The following is a 24,867-nucleotide window of genomic DNA, read 5'->3' on the forward strand; positions in this document are numbered from 1 at the left end:
TGCAGCACTCCCTCAGTACTGCCCCTCCGACAGTGCAGCACTCCCTCAGTACCGCCCCTCCGACAATGCTGCACTCCCTCAGTACTGGCCTTCCAACAGTGCAGCGCTCCCTCAGTACTGCCCCTCGGACAGTGTGGTGCTCCCTCAGCACACCCCCCGACAGTGCAGCACTCCCTCAGTACTGCCCCTCGGACAGTGTGGTGCTCCCTCAGCACTGCCCCTCCGACAGTGCAGCGCTCCCTCAGTACTGCCCCTCGGACAGTGTGGTGCTCCCTCAGCACACCCCCCGACAGTGCAGCACTCCCTCAGTACTGCCCCTCGGACAGTGTGGTGCTCCCTCAGCACTGCCCCTCCGACAGTGCAGCGCTCCCTCAGTACTACCCCTCCAACAGTGCAGCGCTCCCTCAGTACTGCCCCTCCGACAGTGTGATGCTCCCTCAGCACTGCGCTGGAGTGTCAGACTTGCTTTATGTGCTCAAGTCCCTGGAGTGCGACTCATAAGAATTTGGAAGCGAAGGAGGAACCATTCAAACTTTATTTGTCTATGAAAAGCATCAATAAATCACACAAATGCGCACACAATAATAAACGGTTTGTAATTCCCAGTTTCAGTAAACGAATCGGTGGCGAGTGTCTCATTGGTTAAGTCGCTCCCATCGCTGGTGCGAGAGCATGAACCACGGGGTCTGCGACGGGGGCGCATTCCCAATCTTGGCATCTATTACCCTCTCTATCTAAATTCCCCAACTTGGCATCTATTACCCTCTCCATCTAAATTCCCCAACTTGGCGTCTATTACCCTCTCCTTCTAGATTCACAACTTGGTGTCTATTACCCTCTCCATCTTAATTCCCCAACTTGCGTCTATTACCCTCTCCTCCTAGATTCCCAACTTGGCGTCTATTACCCTCTCCTTCTAGATTCCCAACTTGCATCTATTACCCTCTCCTCCTAGATTCCCAACTTGGCGTCTATTACCCTCTCCTTCTAGATTCCCAACTTGCATCTATTACCCTCTCCTTCTAGATTCACAACTTGGTGTCTATTACCCTCTCCATCTTAATTCCCCAACTTGCGTCTATTACCCCCTCCTCCTAGATTCCCAACTTGGCGTCTATTACCCCCTCCTCCTAGATTCCCAACTTGGCGTCTATTACCCTCTCCTTCTAGATTCCCAACTTGGCGTCTATTACCCTCTCCTTCTAGATTCTAGACTTGGCGTCTATTACCCTCTCCTTCTAGATTCCCAACTTGGCGTCTATTACCCTCTCCTTCTAGATTCTAGACTTGGCGTCTATTACCCTCTCCTTCTAGATTCTAGACTTGGCGTCTATTACCCTCTCCTTCTAGATTCTAGACTTGGCGTCTATTACCCTCTCCTTCTAGATTCCCAACTTGGCGTCTATTACCCTCTCCATCTAAATTCCACAACTTGGCATCTATTGTCCTCTCCTTCTAGATTCCAGACTTGGCGTCTATTACCCTCTCCTTCTAGATTCCCAACTTGGCGTCTATTACCCTCTCCATCTAAATTCCACAACTTGGCATCTATTGTCCTCTCCTTCTAGATTCCAGACTTGGCGTCTATTACCCTCTCCTTCTAGATTCCCAACTTGCGTCTATTACCCTCTCCTTCTAGATTCCCAACTTGGCGTCTATTACCCTCTCCTTCCAGATTCCCAACTTGGCGTCTATTACCCTCTCCTTCTAGATTCCAGACTTGGCGTCTATTACCCTCTCCTTCTAGATTCCAGACTTGGCGTCTATTACCCTCTCCTTCTAGATTCCAGACTTGGCGTCTATTACCCTCTCCTTCTAGATTCCCAACTTGCGCCTATTACCCTCTCCTTCTAGATTCCCAACTTGGCGTCTATTACCCTCTCCTTCTAGATTCCAGACTTGGCGTCTATTACCCTCTCCTTCCAGATTCCCAACTTGGCGTCTATTACCCTCTCCTTCTAGATTCCAGACTTGGCGTCTATTACCCTCTCCTTCTAGATTCCCAACTTGGCGTCTATTACCCTCTCCATCTAAATTCCACAACTTGGCATCTATTGTCCTCTCCTTCTAGATTCCAGACTTGGCGTCTATTACCCTCTCCGTCTAGATTCCAGACTTGGCGTCTATTACCCTCTCCTTCTAGATTCCCAACTTGCGTCTATTACCCTCTCCTTCTAGATTCCCAACTTGGCGTCTATTACCCTCTCCTTCCAGATTCCAGACTTGGCGTCTATTACCCTCTCCTTCTAGATTCCAGACTTGGCGTCTATTACCCTCTCCTTCTAGATTCCCAACTTGGCATCTATTACCCTCTCCTTCCAGATTCCCAACTTGGCGTCTATTACCCTCTCCTTCTAGATTCCAGACTTGGCGTCTATTACCCTCTCCTTCTAGATTCCCAACTTGGCGTCTATTACCCTCTCCTTCTAGATTCCCAACTTGGCGTCTATTACCCTCTCCATCTAAATTCCACAACTTGGCATCTATTACCCTCTCCTTCCAGATTCCCAACTTGGCGTCTATTACCCTCTCCTTCTAGATTCCAGACTTGGCGTCTATTACCCTCTCCTTCTAGATTCCCAACTTGGCGTCTATTACCCTCTCCTTCTAGATTCCCAACTTGCGTCTATTACCCTCTCCTTCCAGATTCCCAACTTGGCGTCTATTACCCTCTCCTTCCAGATTCCAGACTTGGCGTCTATTACCCTCTCCTTCTAGATTCCCAACTTGGCATCTATTACCCTCTCCTTCCAGATTCCCAACTTGGCGTCTATTACCCTCTCCTTCCAGATTCCCAACTTGGCGTCTATTACCCTCTCCTTCCAGATTCCAGACTTGGCGTCTATTACCCTCTCCTTCTAGATTCCCAACTTGGCATCTATTACCCTCTCCTTCCAGATTCCCAACTTGGCATCTATTACCCTCTCCTTCCAGATTCCCAACTTGGCGTCTATTACCCTCTCCTTCTAGATTCCAGACTTGGCGTCTATTACCCTCTCCTTCTAGATTCCCAACTTGGCATCTATTACCCTCTCCTTCCAGATTCCAGACTTGGCGTCTATTACCCTCTCCTTCTAGATTCCCAACTTGGCATCTATTACCCTCTCCTTCCAGATTCCCAACTTGCGTCTATTACCCTCTCCATCTAAATTCCCCAACTTGGCGTCTATTAACCTCTCCTTCTAGATTCCCAACTTGGCGTCTATTACCCTCTCCTTCTAGATTCCCAACTTGAAATCTGTTAACATCTCCTTCTCGATTCCCAACTTGGCGTCTATTAACCGCTCCTTCTAGATTTCCAAACTTGCTCCCACCCAGTCGCCCATCAGCGAGAGAGGGGAGCCCTTCACTCTCACTGCCTGGAATCATAGGGTCATAGAGTCACAACGGCACAGAAGGAGGCCACTCGGCCCATCGAGTCCGTGCCGGCTCTCTGTAGAGCAATCCGGTCAGTCCCATTCCCCCGCTCTATCCCCGTAGCCCTGCAAGTTTATTTCCCTCAAGTGCCTATCCAGCCTCCCCTCGAACACATTGAGTGCCTCCGCTTCCAACACTTCCGTCGGCAGCGAGTTCCAGGTCCTCACCACTCTCTGCGTAAAAAAGGTTTTCCTTCATATCTCCCCCGTATCTCTTGCCCCAAACCTTAAATCTGTGTCCCCTAGTCCTCGTACCATCAACTAGTGGGAACAGCCTTTCCCCGTCTAGCCTATCCAAACCCGTCATAATCTTGTACACCTCGATCAAATCACCCCTCAACCTCCTTTGCTCTAATGAAAACAAATCCAGCTTCTCCAACCTGTCCTTGTAGCTAAGATTCCCCCATCCCTGGAACCATTCTGGTAAATCTCCTCTGCACCTTCTCAAGTGCTCACCCCTGTCCATCAAAAAGCTATTGAAAGAACAGACAATGCTTTATATGTTGCAGTCATAAAAATTCTAGATTCACGTCAAACTATAAGAGCTGCAATAGTTCCAGATCTGTTCTCGGTCAGCCCGGGACAATGGGCAGATCACGCAGTCCCTTATCACGGTTAAGGAGGCAAATGGTATGTTGGCCTTCGTAGCGAGAGGGTTCGAGTACAGGAGCAAGGATGTCTTGCTACAGTTGTACAGGGCCTTGGTGAGACCACACCTTGAGTATTGTGTGCAGTTTTGGTCGCCTTATCTGAGGAAGGATGTTCTTGCCATGGAGGGAGTGCAGCGAAGATTCACCAGACTGATCCCTGGGATGGCAGGAATGACGTATGAGGAGAGATTGGGTCGATTGGGCTTATACTCGCTGGAGTTTAGAAGAATGAGAAGGAATCTCATTGAAACTTATCAAATTCTAAGAGGATTAGACAGACTAGATGCAGGGAGGATATTCCCGATGGCGGGAGTGTGCAGAACCAGGGGTCACAGTCTAAGGATATGGGGTAAGCCATTTAGGACTGAGATGAGGAGGAATTTCTTCACCCAGAGAGTGATGAACCTGTGGAGTTTTCTACCACAGAAGGCAGTGGAGGCCCAATTCATTAAATATATTCAAGAAGGAGTTAGCTATATTTCTTAAGGCTAAAGGGATCAAGGGATATGGGGAGAAGGCAGCGACAGGGTACTGAATTTGGATGATCAGCCATGATCTCATTAAATGGCGGAACAGGCTCGAGGGGCCGAATGTTCTATGTTTATATGAAATGTGCTTAGACGAACGGAAAGGTCGCGAAAGGGTTAAATATCTCAGCTCAATGCAAGCCATCAGCAACGCTACCAGATTATGGTGATAATCTGTATCTTCCTTTCCTCAGGTCAGCTGTGCAGTGGTGAGGGCCGCTCGAGAACAACGGGCATTCGAGCTGCTCTCGAGAAACAGCCCTCTCGATCAACGCACCGGCCCCATGACGTGACAGTTCTAGAGCCGCGTGGGAGCGGGCCGGCGTGACGCTCTGGGAGCGACGGGAGACGCCAGAGTGATGGATGAGTGGCACGAGGCCGCACCTCGCGCCTCACGTCCTAGGTCAGAACAGCATCTCGCGCGCGCGCCCCCCCGGCGCAACTCCCATGGCAACCGCCACGTTCCAGAGCGGCCTCCTCTCTCTAGCCTTACAAAACGTGCCGCTCTGGAGCGACGAGACATGGACCACGAGGCTGCTAGGTATCGACAGAGCTGCTCTAGGCTACCATAAAAAAAAAAGATTAAATTCAGGCAAGTCTACGGTGGGATGTCCCAAAAGCGTGTCCTTCTAGAAAGCTTTGCTCGTTATTTACAGCCCATCCGATCGGCCCCATTGCTTTGCAGGAGGGAGAAGGAGGAGGAGGAGTCACCTTCGGCTGCTGCGGAGAGGGTTCCGAGCTTTAAGCCACGTAGGATCCTTTCGGAGCACTCCTGAGGTAAGAATAAGGGAAGGGTTAGTGTCCCGAACGAGCCATTTGGAAGTAGAGGTAGAACAAAGGGACCAACAACTCCCATTAATACAGCGCCCTTTAATGTAGTAACGTGTCCAAAGGTGCTTCACAGGAGCGCTTATCAAACAAAATTTGACTCTGAGCCACAGAAGGAGTGTTGTGGGGTATTTTAAACCAACACTCGGCACGAGGTTTTCAGATCGATAGTCAAGTTGTCTTTATTACACCGACGGGGAGGCAGTCTGCTCTGTCTTTAGCCAGACTTCTCCAACTTGTTACAGCACACACTCCATTTTTATACATTAAAATACACATGGCAGCCTCATGCACAATTCATTCCTGCCACCTGATTGGACCTTGGCCGGCATGCAGCTTCACGGATTGGTTACAAATCTTAATGTAAACATGTGTCAGCTGCCTCCTCAGTCAATCACTCAAACCGCTGAATGCTGATTAAAAGATACCTTGGAATGGGACCTAGGTAATAAAGCGGCTAAAGGCAGTTGAAACGCTGGACATCCTGTCTCCACTGAATTGCTTTTTTATCCCTTCAAAGGTCAGCTATCTTTGACCGCCTCCATAGATATGGCCCTTCATGTTAGCACCTGTCTTTCTTACACCATTCAGTGAAACTGCCAGCGATGTTATTTTAACTCTTTCCCCACTGCAAGGAGATATTAGGGGCAGATGGCCAAAAGCTTGGTCAACGAGGCAGGTTTTAAGGAGTGTCTTATAAGAACATTAGAAATAAGAGCAGGAGTAGGCCATACGGCCCCTCGAGCCTGCTCCGCCATTCAATAAGATCATGGCTGATCGTCGACCTCAACTCCACTTTCCCCGCCCTCTCCCCATAACCCTTCACTCCCTTATCTTGCAAAAATCTGTCTATCTCCACCTTAAATGACCCAGCCTCCACCACTCTCTGGGGCAGAGAATTCCACAGATTTACGACCCTCTGAGAGAAGAAATTCCTCCTCATCTCAGTTCTAAAAGGGTGACCCTTTATAGAGTCATCGAGTCATCAAGTTATACAGCACAGAAAGAGGCCCTTCAGCACATTGAGTCCGCGCCGGCCATCAAGCCCTGTCTATTCTAATCCCATTTTCCAGCACTTGGTCCGTAGCCTTGTATGCTATGGCGTTTCAAGTGCTCATCTAAATGCTTCTTGAAAGTTGTGAGGGTTCCTGCCTCTACCACCCTTTCAGGCAGTGAGTTCCAGGTTCCAACCACCCTCTGGGTGAAAAAGTTTTTCCTCAAATCCCCTCTAAATCTCCCACCGCTTACCTTGAAACTATGCCCCCTGGTTATTGACCCCTCTACTAAGGGAAAAAGTTCCTTTCTATCTAACCTATCTATGCCCCTCATAATTTTGTACACCCCAATCAGGTCCCCCCTCAGCCTTCTCTGCTCCAAGGAAAACATCCCCAGCCTGTCCAGTCTCTCTTCATAGCTGAAGCGCTCCAGCCCAGGTAACATCCTGGTGAATCTCCTCTGCACCCTCTCCAATGCAATCACATCCTTCCTATAGTGTGGCGGCCAGAACTGCACACAGTATTCCAGCTGTGGCCTAACTAGCGTTTTGTACGGCTCCATCACAACCTTCCTGCTCTTATATTCTATGCCTCGGCTAATGAAGGCAAATATCCCTTTTTAACCTCCCTATCTACCACTTTATTCTGAAACTATGCCCCCGAGTTCTAGATTTCCCCATGAGGGAAAACATCCTCTCGGCATCTACCCTGTCGAGCCCCCTCAGAATCTAATATGCTTCAATAAGATCACCTCTCATTCTTCTAAACTCCAATGGGTATATGCCCAACCTGCTCAAACTTTCTTCATAAGTTAACCCCCTCATCTCTGAAATTAGCCTAGTGAATCGTCTCTGAACTGCCTCCAATGCAAGTATATCCCTCCTTAAATAAGGAGACCAAAACTGTATGCAATACTCCAGGTGTGGTCTCACCAACGCCCTGTACAGTTGTAGCAGGACTTCCCTGCTTTTATACTCCAACCACCTTGAAATAAAGGCCAACATTGCATTTGCCTTTTTGATTACTTGCTGTACCTGCATGCTAACTTTCTGTGTTTCATGCACAAGGAACCCCCAGGTCTTAAAGGAGGAGAGAGAGGTAGCGAGGCAGAGAGGATCAGGCAGGGAATTCCAGAGCTTAGGGCCTCGGCAGCAGAAGGCACGGCCACCAAAAGTTGAGCGATTATAATCAGGGATGCTCAAGAGGGCAGAATTAGAGGAGAACAGATATCTCGGGGGGGGGGGGGGAGGTGGTTGTGCTGCTGAAGGAGATTACAGAGATAGGGAGGGGGCGAGAGGCCATGGAGGGATACAACACGAGGATGATAACTTTAAAATAGAAGCTTTGCCAGACTGGGAGCCAATGTGACATAGAAACATAGAAGATAGGAGCAGGAGTAGGCCATTCGGCCCCTCGAGCCTGCTCCGCCATTTAATGAGATCATGGCTGATCATCCAAATTCAGTACCCTGTCCCTGCCTTCTCCCCATATCCCTTGATCCCTTTAGCCTTAAGAAATATATCTAACTCCTTCTTGAATATATTTAATGAATTGGCCTCAACTGCCTTCTGTGGTAGAGAATTCCACAGGTTCACCACTCTCTGGGTGAAGAAATTCCTCCTCATCTCTGTCCTAAATGGCTTACCCCTCATCCTTAGACTGTGACCCCTGGTTCCAGACTCCCCCCGCCATCGGGAACATCATTCCTGCATCTAGTCTGCCTAGTCCTGTTAGAATTTTATAAGTTTCAATGAGATCCCCTCTCATTCTTCTAAACTCTAGTGAGTATAAGCCCAATCGAGCCAATCTCTCTTCATACGTCATTCCTGCCATCCCAGGTATCAGTGTGGTGAATCTTTGCTGCGCTCCCTCCATGGCAAGAACATCCTTCCTCAGATAAGGTGACCAAAACTGCACACAATACTCAAGATGTGGTCTCACCAAGGCCCTGTACAACTGCAGCAAGACATCCTTGCTCCTGTACTCGAATCCTCTCACTATGAAGGTCAACATACCATTTGCCTTCTTAACCGCCTGCTGCACCTGCATGCTTACCTTCAGCGACTGGTGCACAAGAACACCCAGGTCTCATTGCACTTCCCCTTTTCCGAATCTATGTAGGTCAGTGACTACAGGGGAGATGGGCAAACGGGACTTGGTGCGAGTTAGGACACGGGCAGCCTAGTTTTGGATGACCTCGAGTTTACGTAGGGTGGAATGTGGGAGGCCAGCCAGGAGTGCATTGGATTAGTTTAGTTTTGAGGTAACAAAGGCAGGGATGAGGGTTTCAGCAGCGGATGAGCTGAGGCAGGGACGGCGTGTGCCAGGTAGAATAGCCATCGTAAGCATTTGGAATATATTATTCCACATATACAAGGCCTCCAATAAAACGGCCTCTCATCTTCTGCCCTCCGTAATCTTCAGCTCATCCAAAACTCCGCTGCCCATGTCCTAACTCACACCATGTCCCGTTCTCCCATCACCTCCCCTGTGCTCGCTGACCTACATTGGCACCCGGTCTGGCAAAGCCTCGATTTTAAAATTCTCATCCTCGTGTTCAAATCCCTCCATGGCCTCTCGCCAACCCCCTCCCTATCTCGGGAAACTCCTCCAGCCCCACAACCACCCCGAAATCTCTGCACTCCTCCGATTCTGGCCTCGTGCGCATTTCCCCCGATTTCTATGACAGTTATACAGGGGCCTTGGTGAGTTTTGGTCTCCTTACCTAAGAACGGATATACTTTCAATAGAGAGAGTGCAGCGAAGGTTCACCAGACTGATTCCTGGGATGGCGGGACTGTCGTATGAGGAGAGATTGGGTCGACCAGGCCTGTATTCACTAGGGTTTAGAAGAATGAGAGGGGGCCTCATTGAAATGTATAAAATTCTGACAGGGCTAGACAGACTGGATGCAGGGAGGGTGTTTCCCCTGGCTGCAGGATCTAGAACAAGGATCAGAGTCTCAGGATACGGGGTAGGACATTTAGGACTGAGATGAGGAGAAATTTCTTCACTCAGAGGGTGGTGAACCTGTGGAATTCTCAACCACAGAAGACTGTGGAGGCCAAGTCACTGAATATATTGAAGAAGGAGATAGATAGATTTCTGGACACAAAAGGCATCAAGGGGTATGGGGAGAGAGCGGGAATATGGTATTGAGATAGAGGATCAGCCATGATCATATTGGGGCAGTAATTCCTCCCCAAACGCTTGAGTACGGAAGGGGCACTCACGCGTCTGGCCGGAGGAAATGCCGGTTTTCAGCATGCACAGCGCATGCGCTGAAAACCGGCATTTCCTCTCCTCTAACCCAAGAGGTGAAGAGGCTAGCGCGTGCGCTGTAGGGGGCAGCGCGTGCGTCTTGGATTTCCTCTGTTTTGGGGGATTTGCGCATGTGTAAAGGCCTCCGGTCTTTACGCTTGTAAAAAGCACACGTAAGTATTTATTTTTACAGGTAAGTGGTGTTTTAGTGCAATTTAGAAAAAAAATTTTCACAGGTTTATTATTTTAAATAACCTACAATAAGGTAAGTTTAGTTTTAGACCCTTTTTATTAAAAATTTATTTTTTTCAAAAAAAAAAATTATTGTTTAAATTATTTTTTAGAACTTATTTATACTTAATTTAATGATTGGGATGTTTTTTAAAATTTTATTTAAAGTTTAAGTAGTGTTTTGGGGTGCAGTACTTCTCATGAGTTTGACAGTTCTTACTCTCAAACTTATGAATGAAGTTTCCCCTCCCCTGATTGGCTGAACAGTGCTCACCTGATCCCAGCTGGCACATCGCACTAACTATGCCGCTGGGTCAGGTTAGCACAGCGCGCCGACATCAGAACCGGGCCACTTACAGGAAATCCACTGCGGGCCAGGTTTCAGATGTCGGCGCGCAGGGTGAGTGCAGATCGGGGGCTTGCACGCGCGGCAAGCCCCCGACACCAAGTTCTGGGCCATTGAATGGCGGAGCAGGCTGGAAGTGCCAAATGGCCTACTCCTGCTCCTATTTTTCTGTGTTATCTATGTTTCTATTTCCATCGCTCCACCATTGGCGGCCATGCCTAGGCCCTAAGCTCCAGAATTAACTCCCTAAACCCTTCCACCTCTCTCTCCTCCTTGAAGATGCTCCTTAAAACCTGCCTCTTTAACCAGGCTTTTGGTCACCTGTCCTGATATAGAGAGATAGAGTCATAACGGCACATAAGGAGGCCATTCGGCCCATCGAGTCCGTGCCGGCTCTCTGTAGAACAATCCAGTCAGTCCCATTACCCTCGCTCTATCCCCGTAGCCCTGCAAGTTTATTTCCCTCAAGTGCCTATCCAGTCTCCCCTTGAAAACATTGAGTGTCTCCGCTTCCACCACTTCCATCGGCAGCGAGTTCCAGGTCCTCACCACTCGCTGCGTAAAAAAGTTTTTCCTCACATTCCCCCCCGCCGTATCTCTTGCCCAAAACCATCAATCTGTGTCCCCTAGTCCTTGTACCATCAACTAGTGGGAACAGCCTTTCCCCGTCTAGCCTATCCAAACCCGTCATAATCTTGTTCACCTCTATCAAATCACCCCTCAACCTCCTTTGCTCCAATGAAAACAAATCCAGCTTCTCCAACCTGTCCTTGTAGCTAAGATCCCCCATCCCCGGAACCATTCTGGTAAATCTCCTCTGCACCCTCTCAAGGGCCTTCACATCCTTCCTAAAGTGTGGTGACCAGAACTGGACGCAATACTCCAGTTGTGGTCTAACCAGCGCTTTATAAAGGTTCAGCATAACTTCTCTACTTTTGTACTCAATACCTCTATTTATGAAGCCCAAGATCCCATATGCTTTGTTAACCACTCTCTCAATAGGTCCCGCCACCTTCAGGGACCTATGCACATTAACTCCCAGGTCCCTCTGTCCCAGGACACTCTTTAAAACTGTGCCATTAAGTATCTATTGCCTCTCCCTGTTCCTTCTGCCAAAATGCATCACCTCACACTTCTGTGTATTAAATTCCATCTGTCACTTTTCTGCCCATTCTGCGGGCCTTTCTATGTCCAGTTGCATGCGATTGACATCATCTTCAGTGCCTGGCACACCCCCGAGTTTGGTGTCATCGGCAAATTTAGAAATTCTACTCTGTATACCAATATCCATAGCGATAGCATTCAAGTACAGAAGCAAGGATGTCTTGGTGAGACCACACCTTGAGTATTGTGTACAGTTATGGTCGCCTTATCTGAGGAAGGATGTTCTTGCCATGGAGGGAGTGCAGCGAAGATTCACCAGACTGAAACCTGGGATGGCAGGAATGATGTATGAGGAGAGATTGGGTCACTTAGGCTTATATTCGCTAGAGTTTAGAAGAATGAGAGGGGATCTAATTGAAACTTATAAAATTCTAACAGGACGAGACAGACTAGATGCAGGAAGGATGTTCCCGATGGCGGGGGAGTCCAGAACCAGGGATCACAGTCTAAAGATAAGGGGTAAGCCATTTAGGACTGAGATGAGGAGCAATTTCTTCACCCAGAGACTGGTGAACCTGTGGAATTCTCTACCACAGAAGGCAGTTGAGGCCAATTATATTCAAGAAGGAGTTGGATATATTTCTTAAGGCTAAAGGGATCAAGGGATATGGGGAGAAAGCAGGGACAGGGTACTGAATTTGGATGATCAGCCATGATCTCATTAAATGGCGGAGCAGGCTCGAGGGGCCGAATGGCCGACTCCTGCTCTGATGTTTCTATGTATCCAAGTCAATTATATCTATCAAAAAAAAATCTCCTTTTGTGACTCAGTATCAAACTTGTGTCTGATTTTTCCCCCTCGGAACCACCTTGGGATATTTTACTACATTAAAGGTGCTGTATAAATGTTCCTTATCAATGCGGGCTCTCAAAGCAACTCACCGACTTGCGTAGCCCTGTGAGGGGCGTCCCCGCTTGGGTGGATTGTGGGGACAATATCTGGAAGGCAGGGGTGGAAGAGGCCGGTCAGACTGAGTGTAGTCATTGCTGTTGCAAAGTGGCTGGTTGGAGAGTCTGCGGAAAGAATGGGAGACATGTTATTAGGGAGCGAAAGTAAGCCCCAAAACCGTCCCATCAAACACTTTCAGTGCAGGTACAGCACGGGTTAGATACAGAGTAAAGCTTCCTCTACACTGTCCCATCAAACACTCCCAGGGCAGGTACACCACGGGTTAGATACAGAGTAAAGCTCTCTCTACACTGTCACATCAAACACTCCCAGGGCAGGTACAGCACGGGTTAGATACAGAGTAAAGCTCCCTCTACACTGTCCCATCAAACACTCCCAGGGCAGGTACAGCACGGGTTAGATACAAAGTAAAGCTCCCTCTACACTGTCCCATCAAACACTCCCAGGGCAGGTACAGCACGGGTTAGATACAGAGTAAAGCTCCCTCTACACTGTCCCATCAAACTCTCCCAGGGCAGGTACAGCACGGGTTAGATACAGAGTAAAGCTCCCTCTACACTGTCCCATCAAACACTCCCAGGGCAGGTACAGCACGGGTTAGATACAGAGTAAAGCTTGCTCTACACTGTCCCATCAAACACTCCCAGGGCAGGTACAGCACGGGTTAGATACAGAGTAAAGCTCCCTCTACACTGTCCCATCAAACACTCCCAGGGCAGGTACAGCACGGATTAGAGACAGAGTAAATCTCCCTCTACACTGCCCTATCAAACACTCCCAGAGCCGGTACAGCATGGGTTAGATACAGAGAAAAGCTCCCTCTGCACTGTCCCATCAAACACTCCCAGGGCAGGTAGAGCACGGGGTTAGATACAGAGTAAAGCTCCCTCTACACTGTCCCATCAAACAATCCCAGGGCAGGTTTAGCACGGGTTAGTTACAGAGTAAAGCTCCCTCTACACATTCCCATCAAACACTCCCAGGGCATGTACAGCATGGGGTTAGATACAGAGTAAAGCTCTCTCTACACTGTCCCATCAAACACTCCCAGGGCAGGTACAGCAAGGGGTTAGATACAGAGTAAAGCTCACTCTACACTGTCCCATCAAACACTCCCAGGGCAGGTACAGCATGGCTAAAATACAGAGTAAAGCTCCCTCTACACTGTCCCATCAAACACTCCCAGGGCAGGTACAGCACGGGTTAGATACAGAGTAAAGCTCCCTCTACACTGTCCCATCAAACTCTCCCAGGGCAGGTACAGCACGGGTTAGATACAGAGTAAAGCTCCCTCTACACTGTCCCATCAAACACTCCCAGGGCAGGTACAGCACGGGTTAGATACAGAGTAAAGCTTGCTCTACACTGTCCCATCAAACACTCCCAGGGCAGGTACAGCACGGGTTAGATACAGAGTAAAGCTCCCTCTACACTGTCCCATCAAACACTCCCAGGGCAGGTACAGCACGGATTAGAGACAGAGTAAATCTCCCTCTACACTGCCCTATCAAACACTCCCAGAGCCGGTACAGCATGGGTTAGATACAGAGAAAAGCTCCCTCTGCACTGTCCCATCAAACACTCCCAGGGCAGGTAGAGCACGGGGTTAGATACAGAGTAAAGCTCCCTCTACACTGTCCCATCAAACAATCCCAGGGCAGGTTTAGCACGGGTTAGTTACAGAGTAAAGCTCCCTCTACACATTCCCATCAAACACTCCCAGGGCATGTACAGCATGGGGTTAGATACAGAGTAAAGCTCTCTCTACACTGTCCCATCAAACACTCCCAGGGCAGGTACAGCAAGGGGTTAGATACAGAGTAAAGCTCACTCTACACTGTCCCATCAAACACTCCCAGGGCAGGTACAGCATGGCTAAAATACAGAGTAAAGCTCCCTCTACACTGTCCCATCAAACACTTCCAGGGCAGGTACAGCACGGGTTAAATACAGAGTAAAGCTCCCTCTACACTGTCCTATCAAACACTCCCAGGGCAGGTACAGCACGGGTCAGATACAGAGTAAAGCTCCCTCTACACTTTCCCATCAAACACTCCCAGGGCAGGTACAGCACGGTTTAGACACAGAGTAAAGCTCCCTCTACACTGTCCCATCAAACACTCCCAGGGCAGGTACAGCACTGGTTAGATACAGAGTAAATCTCCCTCTTCACTGCCCCATCAAACACTCCCAGAGCAGGTACAGCATGGGTTAGATACAGAGTAAAGCTCCCTCTACACTGTCCCATCAAACACTCCCAGGGCAGGTACAGCACGGGGTTAGATACAGAGTAAAGCTCCCTCTACACTGTCCCATCAAACACTCCCAGGGCAGGGACAGCATGGGTTAGATACAGAGTAATGCTCCCTTTACACTGTCCCATCAAACTCTCCCAGGGCAGGTACAGTACGGGTTAGATACAGAGTAAAGCTCCCTCTACACTGTCCCATCAAACACTCCCAGGGCAGGTACAGCACGGGTTAGATACAGAGTAAAGCTCCCTCTACACTGTCCCATCAAACACTCCCACAGCATGTACAGCACGGGGTTAGATACAGAGTAAAGCTCCCTCTACACTGTCCCATCAAACACTCCCAGGGCAGGTACAGCACGGGGTTAGATACAGAGTAAAGCTCCCTCTACACTGTCCCATCAAACTCTCCCAGGGCAGGTACAGTACGGGTTAGATACAGAGTAAAGCTCCCTCTACACTGTCCCATCAAACACTCCCACAGCATGTACAGCACGGGGTTAGATACAGAGTAAAGCTCCCTCTACACTGTCCCATCAAACACTCCCAGGGCAGGCGCTGCACAGGGTTAGATACAAAGTAAATCTCCCTCTACACTGTCCCAGCAAACACTCCCAGGGCAGGTACAGCACGGGTTAGATACAGAGTAAAGTTCCCTCTACACTGTCCCATCAAACACTCCCGGGGCAGGTACAGCACGGGTTAGATACAGAGTAAAGCTCCCTCTACACTGTCCCATCAAACACTCCCAGGGCAGGTACAGTACGGGTTAGATACAGAGTAAAGCTCCCTCTACACTGTCCCAGCAAACACTCCCAGGGCAGGTACAGTACGGGTTAGACACAGAGTAAAGCTCCCTCTACACTGTCCCATCAAACACTCCCAGGGCAGGTACAGCACGGGGTTGGATACAGAGTAAAGCTCCCTCTACACTGTCCCATCAAACACTCCCAGGGCAGGTACAACACAGGGTTAGATACAGAGTAAAGCTCCCTCTACACTGTCCCATCAAACACTCCCAGTGCAGGTACAGCACGGGTTAGATACAGAGTAAAGCTCGCTCTACACTGTCCCATCAAACACCCCCAGGGCAGGGACTGCATGGGGTAGATACAGAGTAAAGCTCCCTCTGCACTGTCCCATCAAACAACTTGTACAGTTCCCTTTGGGTAAGATGTCTGCACAGCGTGACCTTAGCCATTATTCATTAAAACGTCGGATTAATGACCGACTTGGGAAAATAGAGATGGGTCGAGCTTCTCTTGGTACCGTCTTGCTTCCCAGAGTGCACCTGCCTTTGCCAGATCTGAATCTGATTGGAGGAGCAGCGACAGAGTAGCTGTCATTGGGCGCTGATGGTGGTCATTGGAGAATCCAACGGGTCACGTTGGCGTTAGAAGTTACAACGGGAAATGGTGGGAGTGAGGCGGGGTCAGAAACTGCGATGGCAGGAAGCGAGGTTTCGTGGTCTGAGGTCGGGTTTTTTTTCCCCACCCTGATGTATGTGGAATGTTACTCACTGGTTACTGTGCTCCCGGCACAGAGGGTGCCTCAGTCGCCTCACCGCCCTCCTCTGGGAATGAAGAACAGGAACGGGGTTAGAGCCGGATAAAGGTATAATGAGTTAGTGACAGGGAGATAGAGAGAGATAGGGTGAGAGAGAGAGACTGAGAGAGACAGGGTGATAGTGAGAGATAGAGAGGAATAGAGAGAGTGAGAGAGAGACAGAGGGATAGGGAGAGATAAGGTGACAGAGATTGAAAGAGAGGGAGCTGGAGAGAGAAAGGGAAAGAGAAAGAGACTGAGAGAGACAGGGTGATAGAAAGAGATAGAGAGAGAGAGAGAGAGAGAGAGACAGAGGGATAGGGAGAGATAGGGTGACAGATTGAAAGAGAGGGAGCTGGAGAGAGAAAGGGAAAGAGAGAGAGACTGAGAGAGACAGGGTGATAGAAAGAGATAGAGAGAGAGAGAGAGAGAGAGACAGAGGGATAGGGAGCGCTAAGGTGACAGATTGAAAGAGAGGGAGCTGGAGAGAGAAAGGGAAAGAGAGAGAGACTGAGAGAGACAGGGTGATAGAGAGAGATAGAGAGAGAGAGAGAGAGAGAGAGACAGAGGGATAGGGAGAGATAGGGTGACAGATTGAAAGAGAGGGAGCCGGAGAGAGAAAGGGAAAGAGAGAGAGACTGAGAGAGACAGGGTGATAGAAAGAGATAGAGAGAGAGAGAGAGAGAGAGACAGAGGGATAGGGAGAGATAGGGTGACAGATTGAAAGAGAGGGAGCTGGAGAGAGAAAGGGAAAGAGAGAGAGACTGAGAGAGACAGGGTGATAGAAAGAGATAGAGAGAGAGAGAGAGAGAGAGACAGAGGGATAGGGAGCGCTAAGGTGACAGATTGAAAGAGGGAGCTGGAGAGAGAAAGGGAAAGAGAGAGAGACTGAGAGAGACAGGATGATAGAGAGAGATAGAGAGAGAGAGAGAGAGAGAGAGACAGAGGGATAGGGAGAGATAGGGTGACAGATTGAAAGAGAGGGAGCTGGAGAGAGAAAGGGAAAGAGAGAGAGACTGAGAGAAAAAGGGAGCTGGAGAGAGAGAGGAAGAGAGAGAGATTGGGAGATAGAGAGAAAGACAGCGAGAGATAGAGAGATATCGATAGATAGAGAGAAAGAAACAGAGAGATAGGGAGAGGTAGAGAGAGATAGCGAGAGATAGATATTGGGAGATAGAGAGAGAGACAGAGATAGGGAGAGATAGAGAGAGAGAGAGAGGCAGGGAGATAGGGAGAGAGATAGATAGAGACAGAGAGATAGGGAGAGATAGAGAGAGAGAGAGAGATAGCGAGAGATAGATATAGGGAGATAGAGAGATAGGGAGAGAGGCAGGGAGATAGGGAGAGAGATAGATAGAAACAGAGAGATAGAGATAGAGAGAGAGAGCCAGGGAGATAGGGAGAGAGAGAGAGACAGAGAGACAGACAGAGAGACAGAGACAGAGAGAGAGACAGAGACAGACAGAGAGAGATAAAGAAATAGGGAGAGAGAGATAGGGAGAGAGAGAGAGACAGAGATACAGATAGAGAGAGAGACAGAGAGAGAGACACAGGGAGACAGAGACAGAGATAGAGAGAGAGAGACAGAGAGAGAGACACAGGGAGACAGAGAGAGAGATACAGAGAGAGAGATAGAGAGAGACAGGGTGATAGAGATGGGGAGATATATAGATAGGCGATGAATATATATATATCTATCTATATATATCTATATACATATAGATAGATAGATAGATAGAGTGAGAGAGTGAGAGAGGGAGATATAGAGACAGACAGCTAGAGAGAGACACAGAGAGAGAGAGAGGCAAAGAGAGACAGGGAGTTAGAGAGAGTGAAAGAGAGGGACAGAGAGAGACAGAGACAGACAGGGAGATAGAGAGGGAGAGAGAGGGACAGAGAGAGACAGGGAGATAGAGAGAGTGAAAGAGAGGGACAGAGAGAGACAGAGACAGACAGGGAGATAGAGAGGGAGAGAGAGGGACAGTGAGACACAGAGCGAGAGAAAGACAGAGACAGAGAGACAGATAGGGAGATAGAGAGAGTGACAGCGAGAAAGAGAGGGAGAGATGGAGCTAGAGAAAGAGACAGGAAGAGATAGAGTGAGGTTGTTAAGGAGATAGAGAGACAGGGAGAGATTGAAATAGAGAGACAGTTGTAAAATCCGCGCCTCAATAATACACGGACTTTGGGAGAACAGTTTAACAGGTACATTACTGAACAAGAGGCAGCTTCAAACTGAAACTACAGAAGCCTGCTAGGGCCTTTTATACAGGGGTGGTCACTGCCGGTACTGCAGTCTAAGACCAGTTATTCCCTTAAAGGTACATACACAACAATTCCTCCCCTTTTAGATAAACAGTACATAACATTCATTTAACAACTAAATAATAACTAATTACAATTACAATTTTCTCAGTAATATATACATCAACTGAAATAGTCATTTATAAGTTCAGTCTTTGAGGAGGCTTCCTGATCCGGACTGGATAGCGCCTTTCTCGAGTATCCTGTTCTGGCGGTGGAGTCAATTCTGGCTCATTGTCATTGGTTGGTTCGTCAGCTTCCAATACCCCTGCTTCTGAGGTAGACGCAATCTGTACTTCGGGCTCATTACCAGGTGCACATGCTTGTGCTACAGGTTTGGCTTGTTCCTGTGACTCTAGAATCTGGTCAGCGTGGCGTCTCACGATGCTCTCTCCAACGTCCACTGTATACATTAGTGGTCCCTGCTGTGTGCATATCGTGCCTGGCTGCCATTTTTCTGTTCGGTAGTCGCGGGCCAAGACTGGTTGCCCTATCTTGAAGCTCCTGGTTGGCTTCTCATTTATGTGCTGGAACTGCTTATCCTCAACATCTCGTCTTATGTTTGGTTTGAGCAAATCCAAGCGACATCTTAGTCTCCGGTTGAAAAACAGTACGGCTGGAGTTTGGTTGGTTACTGCATGTGTCGCATTCCGGTAAGCAAACAGGAAGTTATCCACCTTGTGTTGCAGTGGTATGTCATCATTATACATTGCCTTTATGGCCTTTTTAAAGGTCTGAACAAACCTCTCAGCCAATCCATTTGTGGCTGGATGATATGGGGCAGATGTGTAATGTTTCACCCCATTATTCTTCAGGAACCTCCAGAAATCCTCAGACACAAACTGTGGGCCATTGTCGGAACAGATCTGTTCTGGCAACCCATTCCTGGTAAAGAAGGTCCTTAGGACTCCAATAGTTTTCTCCGTGGTGGTGGAGGACATTTTAATGACGTCTGGCCATTTCGAATGGGCGTCCGCAGCGATTAGAAACATTGAGTCCATAAATGGACCAGCGAAATCAATGTGTACCCGTTGCCATGGAGATGAGGGCCACTCCCATGGATTTAGCGGGGCCTGTGGTGGAGCGTTTTGGACCTTCTGGAATCCTGTGCATCTCTTGGTCATATCCTCAATTTCTTTATCGATTCCCGGCCACCACACAAACGCCCCGGCTAGGCTCTTCATTTTTACCCCTCCCAGATGACCCTTGTGAAGTTCATTGAGTACTCTATCTCTCAACTTGGGTGGAATTACCACTCGGGATCCACACATCAAGGTTCCCCGGCACACTGACAGCTGTTCCCTCCTTGGCGAGAATGCTGGCAACAGTGAGTCGCCATATGCTGGCCATCCCTTCACCGTCAAATCATAGACCCGAGAGAGTGTCGGGTCATTTCGGGTTTCCTTCTCAATACTTGCATTTGTAACAGGCAAACATTCGACTATGGTCGCATGGAATATCTCCACAGGGTCCACTGCAGGTGCTTCTTCCGCCGTAGGCAACGGTAGGCGCGACAGCCCATCAGCGTTTCCATGTTGTTTCGTACCTTTGTACTCTATGTCATACTGATGTGCTCCTAGAAAAAGTGACCATCTTTGCAGCCGTTGCGCCGTCATCACCGGAACGCCCTTCTTTGGGTTAAAAATTGAGACCAGGGTTTGATGATCAGTCAGTAGGGTGAATTGCTGCCCGTGCAGATAGTGATTGAACTTCTTCACCCCCCCACACCAGGCTGAGGGCCTCCCTGTCAATCTGGGCGTAGTTACGCTCGGCTGAGGTTAGCGAGCGCGATGCAAAGGCTATTGGCCTCTCTGAACCATCACGGAATTTGTGTGACAGCACCGCTCCAATGCCGTAAGGTGACGCATCACATGCCAACCGAATCGGTAGTGTTGGGTTGTAGTGGGCCAATACTTCTTTTGAAGTGATTTGGCATTTACATTCCTGAAAGGCACGCTTACACTCATCACTCCATTTCCATGTTACACCAGTTTGAAGGAGGGCATTCAGTGGGTGCAGAATTGTAGATAAATTCGGCAAGAACTTATGGTAGTAGTTCACCAACCCGAGGAACGACCTCAGTTGCGACACATTTTCTGGTGCTGGAGCCTTGACTACAGCCTCAATCTTGTCCGGCGACTTATGCAACCCTTCCTCATCAATCATGTGGCCACAATATGAGATTTGTCTCCTGAAGAACTCGCATTTGGGATGGTTGGCTCGTAGCCCATATTCCTGCAATCTCGTGAGCACCTGTTCCAAGTTGGCAAGGTGTTCATTGTCATTTTCGCCCGTAACCAGGATGTCGTCCAAATAACACTGGGTCCCCGGGATCCCTTGCAGGACTTGTTCCATTGCCCTCTGCCACATAGCCGGGGCCGATGCTACCCCAAATACCAGTCGATTGTACTGGTAAAGGCCTTTGTGAGTGTTTATCGTGAGGTATTTCCGAGATGCATCTTCCACCTCCATTTGTAGATATGCTTGAGCCAGGTCAATTTTTGTGAAACGTTTCCCTCCAGATAGTGAGGCGAAAATATATTCTATCTGCGGAAGCGGATACTGTACTGTGTGCAGGACTGGGTTCACAGTCACCTTGAAGTCCCCACAGATGCAAACCTTCCTTGGCAACCCAGGCGTGCTGCTCAATGCTTTCTTCATTACAGGAACGATGGGTGTGGCCCACTCGCTCCAGTCCACCTTAGACAGCACCCCCGAATGCTCCAGACTCTCCAGTTCAGCTTCCACAGCTGGGCGTATCGCGTATGGCACCGGTCTGGCCTTGAAAAATTTTGGGGTTGCGTTATCCTCAATCTTTATGGTTGCCTTTACTCCTTTTAGAGTCCCAAGTCCTTGTTGGAACACCTCTTCCGTGTCAGATAGAATTTGTGACAGACGTCCAGGTGCGACGTCATCATCTTTTTTGTCAGTCACAGTTAGTGCCAGAATGGAATGCCAATCCAATTGTAGTCTTTGGATCCATTCACGTCCCAATAATGGTGGTCCTCCACCTCGTAGTATATACATGTATAGTTTCTGTGTTTCCTTTCCGTTATATTCAACTGGCACCCTTATTTTCCCTCTGAGGTAGACCTTTTGCCCCGTGTATGTCTTCAATACAATGGACGTGTCCTTTAAGGGTATGTGTGAGAATAGCCGCTCATAGTCTCGTCGATTCATGACAGTTAGGGCTGATCCTGTGTCCAATTCCATCTTCACTGGGGACCCTGCTATCATGAGGGTGACCCAAATGGTTCGGTGATCTTCTTTTGCGATCACGTTGTGTAACTTTAAACAACTTAGTCGCCTGCTCCCAGAGTCCTTATCACTCTCCTGATCTTCTGAACTACTATCTGTCAGTTTCTTTACTTTCCTGTTCTGTTCCTCAGTAGTTCTTGTGGTGTTGGTCTTCTTTCCCGACCTGCAGACTCTTGCTATATGTCCCATTTTCCCGCATTGCCTGCATATTTTGTCTTTAAACCAGCAGTCCTTCTGCTCATGGGTTGTTCTGCCGCAGCGATAGCATTTTTCGGCTCCATACACCATTTCGTTAGCGCTGTATTCTTGTGGTTTCTGTTGTATTTCCGCAGCTCCCCGTGCTGCTGCTTCGTAGGATACTGCCACGCTGAAAGCCTGTTCTAGCGTCAGGTCCTTTTTTGAAAGTAGTCGTTTCTGGGTTCCTTCACTCTGGAGCCCGCAGACAAACTTATCCCGTAAGGTGTCTGCCAGTCCTGCTCCGAACTGGCAGTGCTTCGATAACTTGCGTAGTTCCATAAGATAGTCAGCATTGCTCTCATCTTTGTGCTGGTTTCTTTTATCGAACTTGAATCTTTCTGCTATCAGCAGTGGTGTAGGGCTTAGGTGTTCCTGTAAGATATGAACAATCTCCTCAAAACTTTTCTCCATTGGTTTAGCTGGGGTAATTAAAATTCCGCAATAGGCCGTACGTACTCGCATCCATCAGATTTAATAATACCGACGCCCTCTTTCCATCGGCCACCTCATTTGCCTTGCAGTACACTTCAATTCTTTCCACATACGTGGTCCAGTCTTCTACCTCGTTGTCGAAAGCAGTAATACTGCCACTTTTCGGCATCTTGGGCGATTTAAAATAGTGCCTCCCGCGCTTTTGCTTCTTCCCCAAAGGAATAAAATGGTGCCTCCCGCGCTTTTGCTTCTTCCCCAACGGGATAAAATGGCACCTCCTGCGCTTTTGCTTCTTCCCCTTACTGCCACGCTGCTCCTAGCGTTCTACGGGGTAATGGCAGTGACCCGCAGCTTCGGCGCGTCTCGCTTCCCTTCCCCCCCGTTTAGTTTCTCTCCGCTGTCCTGTTCTCGAGCACCGACTGCGCCCTGTGCGCTCCACCCTCTCTTGTTTTCTTTTCCCGGCGATGCTGCGCGGCCCGATTTGTAGAGCCGCTCGATCGAGCTTGAGCCCGCCGCAGTCCGGAAGGGTCAGGGCGCTACCTGCTACCAGCACGATTCGCTGGAACCACAGTCTCTCCCGCAATTCTCCAAACACCGATGGATTCTTTGGGCGGTTGCCCTCGGTCGACGCCCGTTGCTCAGACTACGACCTTCCAGGACCTTCCTTTCAGGCGAGATCCCCATGAGATGATGCCACACTGCAGGTGAGTTCGAACTTACTCGTCGCCACTGTAAAGTCCGCGCCTCAATAATACACGGACTTCGGGAGAACAGTTTAACAAGAGGCAGCTTGAAACTGAAACTACAGAAGCCTGCTAGGGCCTTTTATACAGGGGTGGTCACTGCCGGTACTGCAGTCTAAGACCAGTTATTCCCTTAAAGGTACGTACACAACAACAGTGATGGATAGAGATTGAGAGAGAAAGGGAGATATGGAGAGAGAGAGACAGAGTTGGAGAGAGAGGGATGAGAGAATGAGTCGAGGAATAGTCCAACAGAAAGGATAAGACACACCTCAGCTCTACGACATTCTCCACTTACCCGTCTCCTTCTCCTCCTTGCCACGCAGACACCTATCGTTACGGCGATGAAGATCACTGTAACCATGGCAGCAGCTATTCCACTCAACAGGGTCAATGACCCATTGTGAAAGTCAAAAACACTGGATTCAGCAACTAGGGAGGGTAGAGAAAGGTCACATCAGCATCTCAGGGTTCCAAAGGGAGTAGGATCGAGCTATAACAGGACACACTAGGATTAGTACCGAGGCCTTTCCTGCTGCTTGTGTGTGAGGCCAGCCCTGGGAGTGTTTGATGGGACAGTGTAGAGGGAGCTTTACTCTCTATCTAACCCCATGCTGTACCTGCCGTGGGAGTGTCTGATGGGACAGTGTAGAGGGAGCTTTACTCTGTATCTAACCCCGTGCTGTACCTGCCCTGGGAGTGTTTGATGGGACAGTGTAGAGGGAGCTTTACTCTGTATCTAACCCCGTGCTGTACCTGCCCTGGGAGTGTTTGATGGGACAGTGTAGAGGGAGATTTACTGTGTATCTAACCCATGCTGTAACTGCCCTGGGAGTGTTTGATGGGACAGTGTAGAGGAAGCTTTACTCTGTATCTAACCCCGTGCTGTACCTGCCCTGGGAATGTTTGATGGGACAGTGTGGAGGGAGCTTTACTCTGTATCTAACCTGTTCTGTACCTGCCCTGGGAGTGTATGATGGGACAGTGTAGAGGGAGCTTTACTCTGTATCTAACCCGTGCTGTACCTGCCCTGAGAGTGTTTGATGGGCAGTGTAGAGGGAGCTTTACTCTGTATCTAACCCGTGCTGTACCTGCCCTGGGAGTGTTGGATGGGACAGTGCAGAGGGAGCTTTACTCTGTACCTAACCTCCTGCTGTGCCTACCCTGCGAGTGTTAAACGGGACAGTGTAGAGGGAGCTTTACTCTGTATCTAACCCATGCTGTACCTGCCCTGGGAGTGTTTGATGGGGCAGTGTAGAGGTAGCTTTACTCTGTATCTAACCCATGCTGTACCTGCCGTGGGAGTGTTTGATGAGACAATGTAGAGGGAGCTTTACTCTGTATCTAACCCATGCTGTACCTGCCCTGGGAGTGTTTGATGGAACAGCGTAGAGGGAGCTTTCCTCTGTATCTAACCCGTGTTGTACCTGCCCTGGGAGTGTTTGATGGGACAGTGTAGAGGGAGCTTTACTCTGAAACTAACCCGTGCTGTACCTGCCCTGGGAGTGTTTGATGGGACAGTGTAGAGGGAGCTTTACTCCGTATCTAACCCGTGCTGTACCTGCCCTGGGAGTGTTTGATAGGACAGTGTAGAGGGAGCGTTACTCGGTATCTAACCCGTGCTGTACCTGGCCTGGGAGTGTTTGATGGGAGAGTGTAGAGGAAGCTTTACTCTGTATCTAACCCATGCTGTACCTGCTCTGGGAGTGTTTGATGGGACAGTGTAGAGGGAGCTTTACTATGTATCTAACCCGTGCTGTACCTGCCCT

General features: G+C 49.0%; 1 protein-coding gene across 5 annotated transcripts in view; it reads right to left on the reverse strand.

The window, feature by feature from the left end:
- Positions 1-521: 521 nt before the first annotated feature.
- The window catches only part of LOC147091449 (T-cell surface glycoprotein CD4-like), a 150,295-nt gene continuing 125,949 nt past the window's right edge, over positions 522-24,867 (reverse strand). For 3 of the 5 annotated variants that reach the window (XM_085976791.1, XM_085976790.1, XM_085976792.1), the window contains 4 exons: positions 23,397-23,530; positions 16,100-16,152; positions 12,301-12,432; positions 522-5,365 (listed from right to left, as the gene is read on the reverse strand). In XM_085976791.1, coding sequence (XP_085832917.1) covers positions 5,335-5,365; positions 12,301-12,432; positions 16,100-16,152; positions 23,397-23,530 — 350 coding nt within the window. In that variant the 3' untranslated portion in view covers positions 522-5,334. Of the gene's footprint in view, positions 5,366-12,296; positions 12,433-16,099; positions 16,153-23,396; positions 23,531-24,867 lie in introns of those variants that run through there. The other 2 variants (XM_085976793.1, XM_085976794.1) reach the window with 2 other exon arrangements.

The sequence above is a fragment of the Somniosus microcephalus genome, unplaced genomic scaffold (genome assembly GCF_052327205.1).
Source record: "Somniosus microcephalus isolate GS21.2 unplaced genomic scaffold, FLI_Smic_1.0 unresolved_chr3, whole genome shotgun sequence".
NCBI lineage: Eukaryota > Metazoa > Chordata > Chondrichthyes > Squaliformes > Somniosidae > Somniosus > Somniosus microcephalus.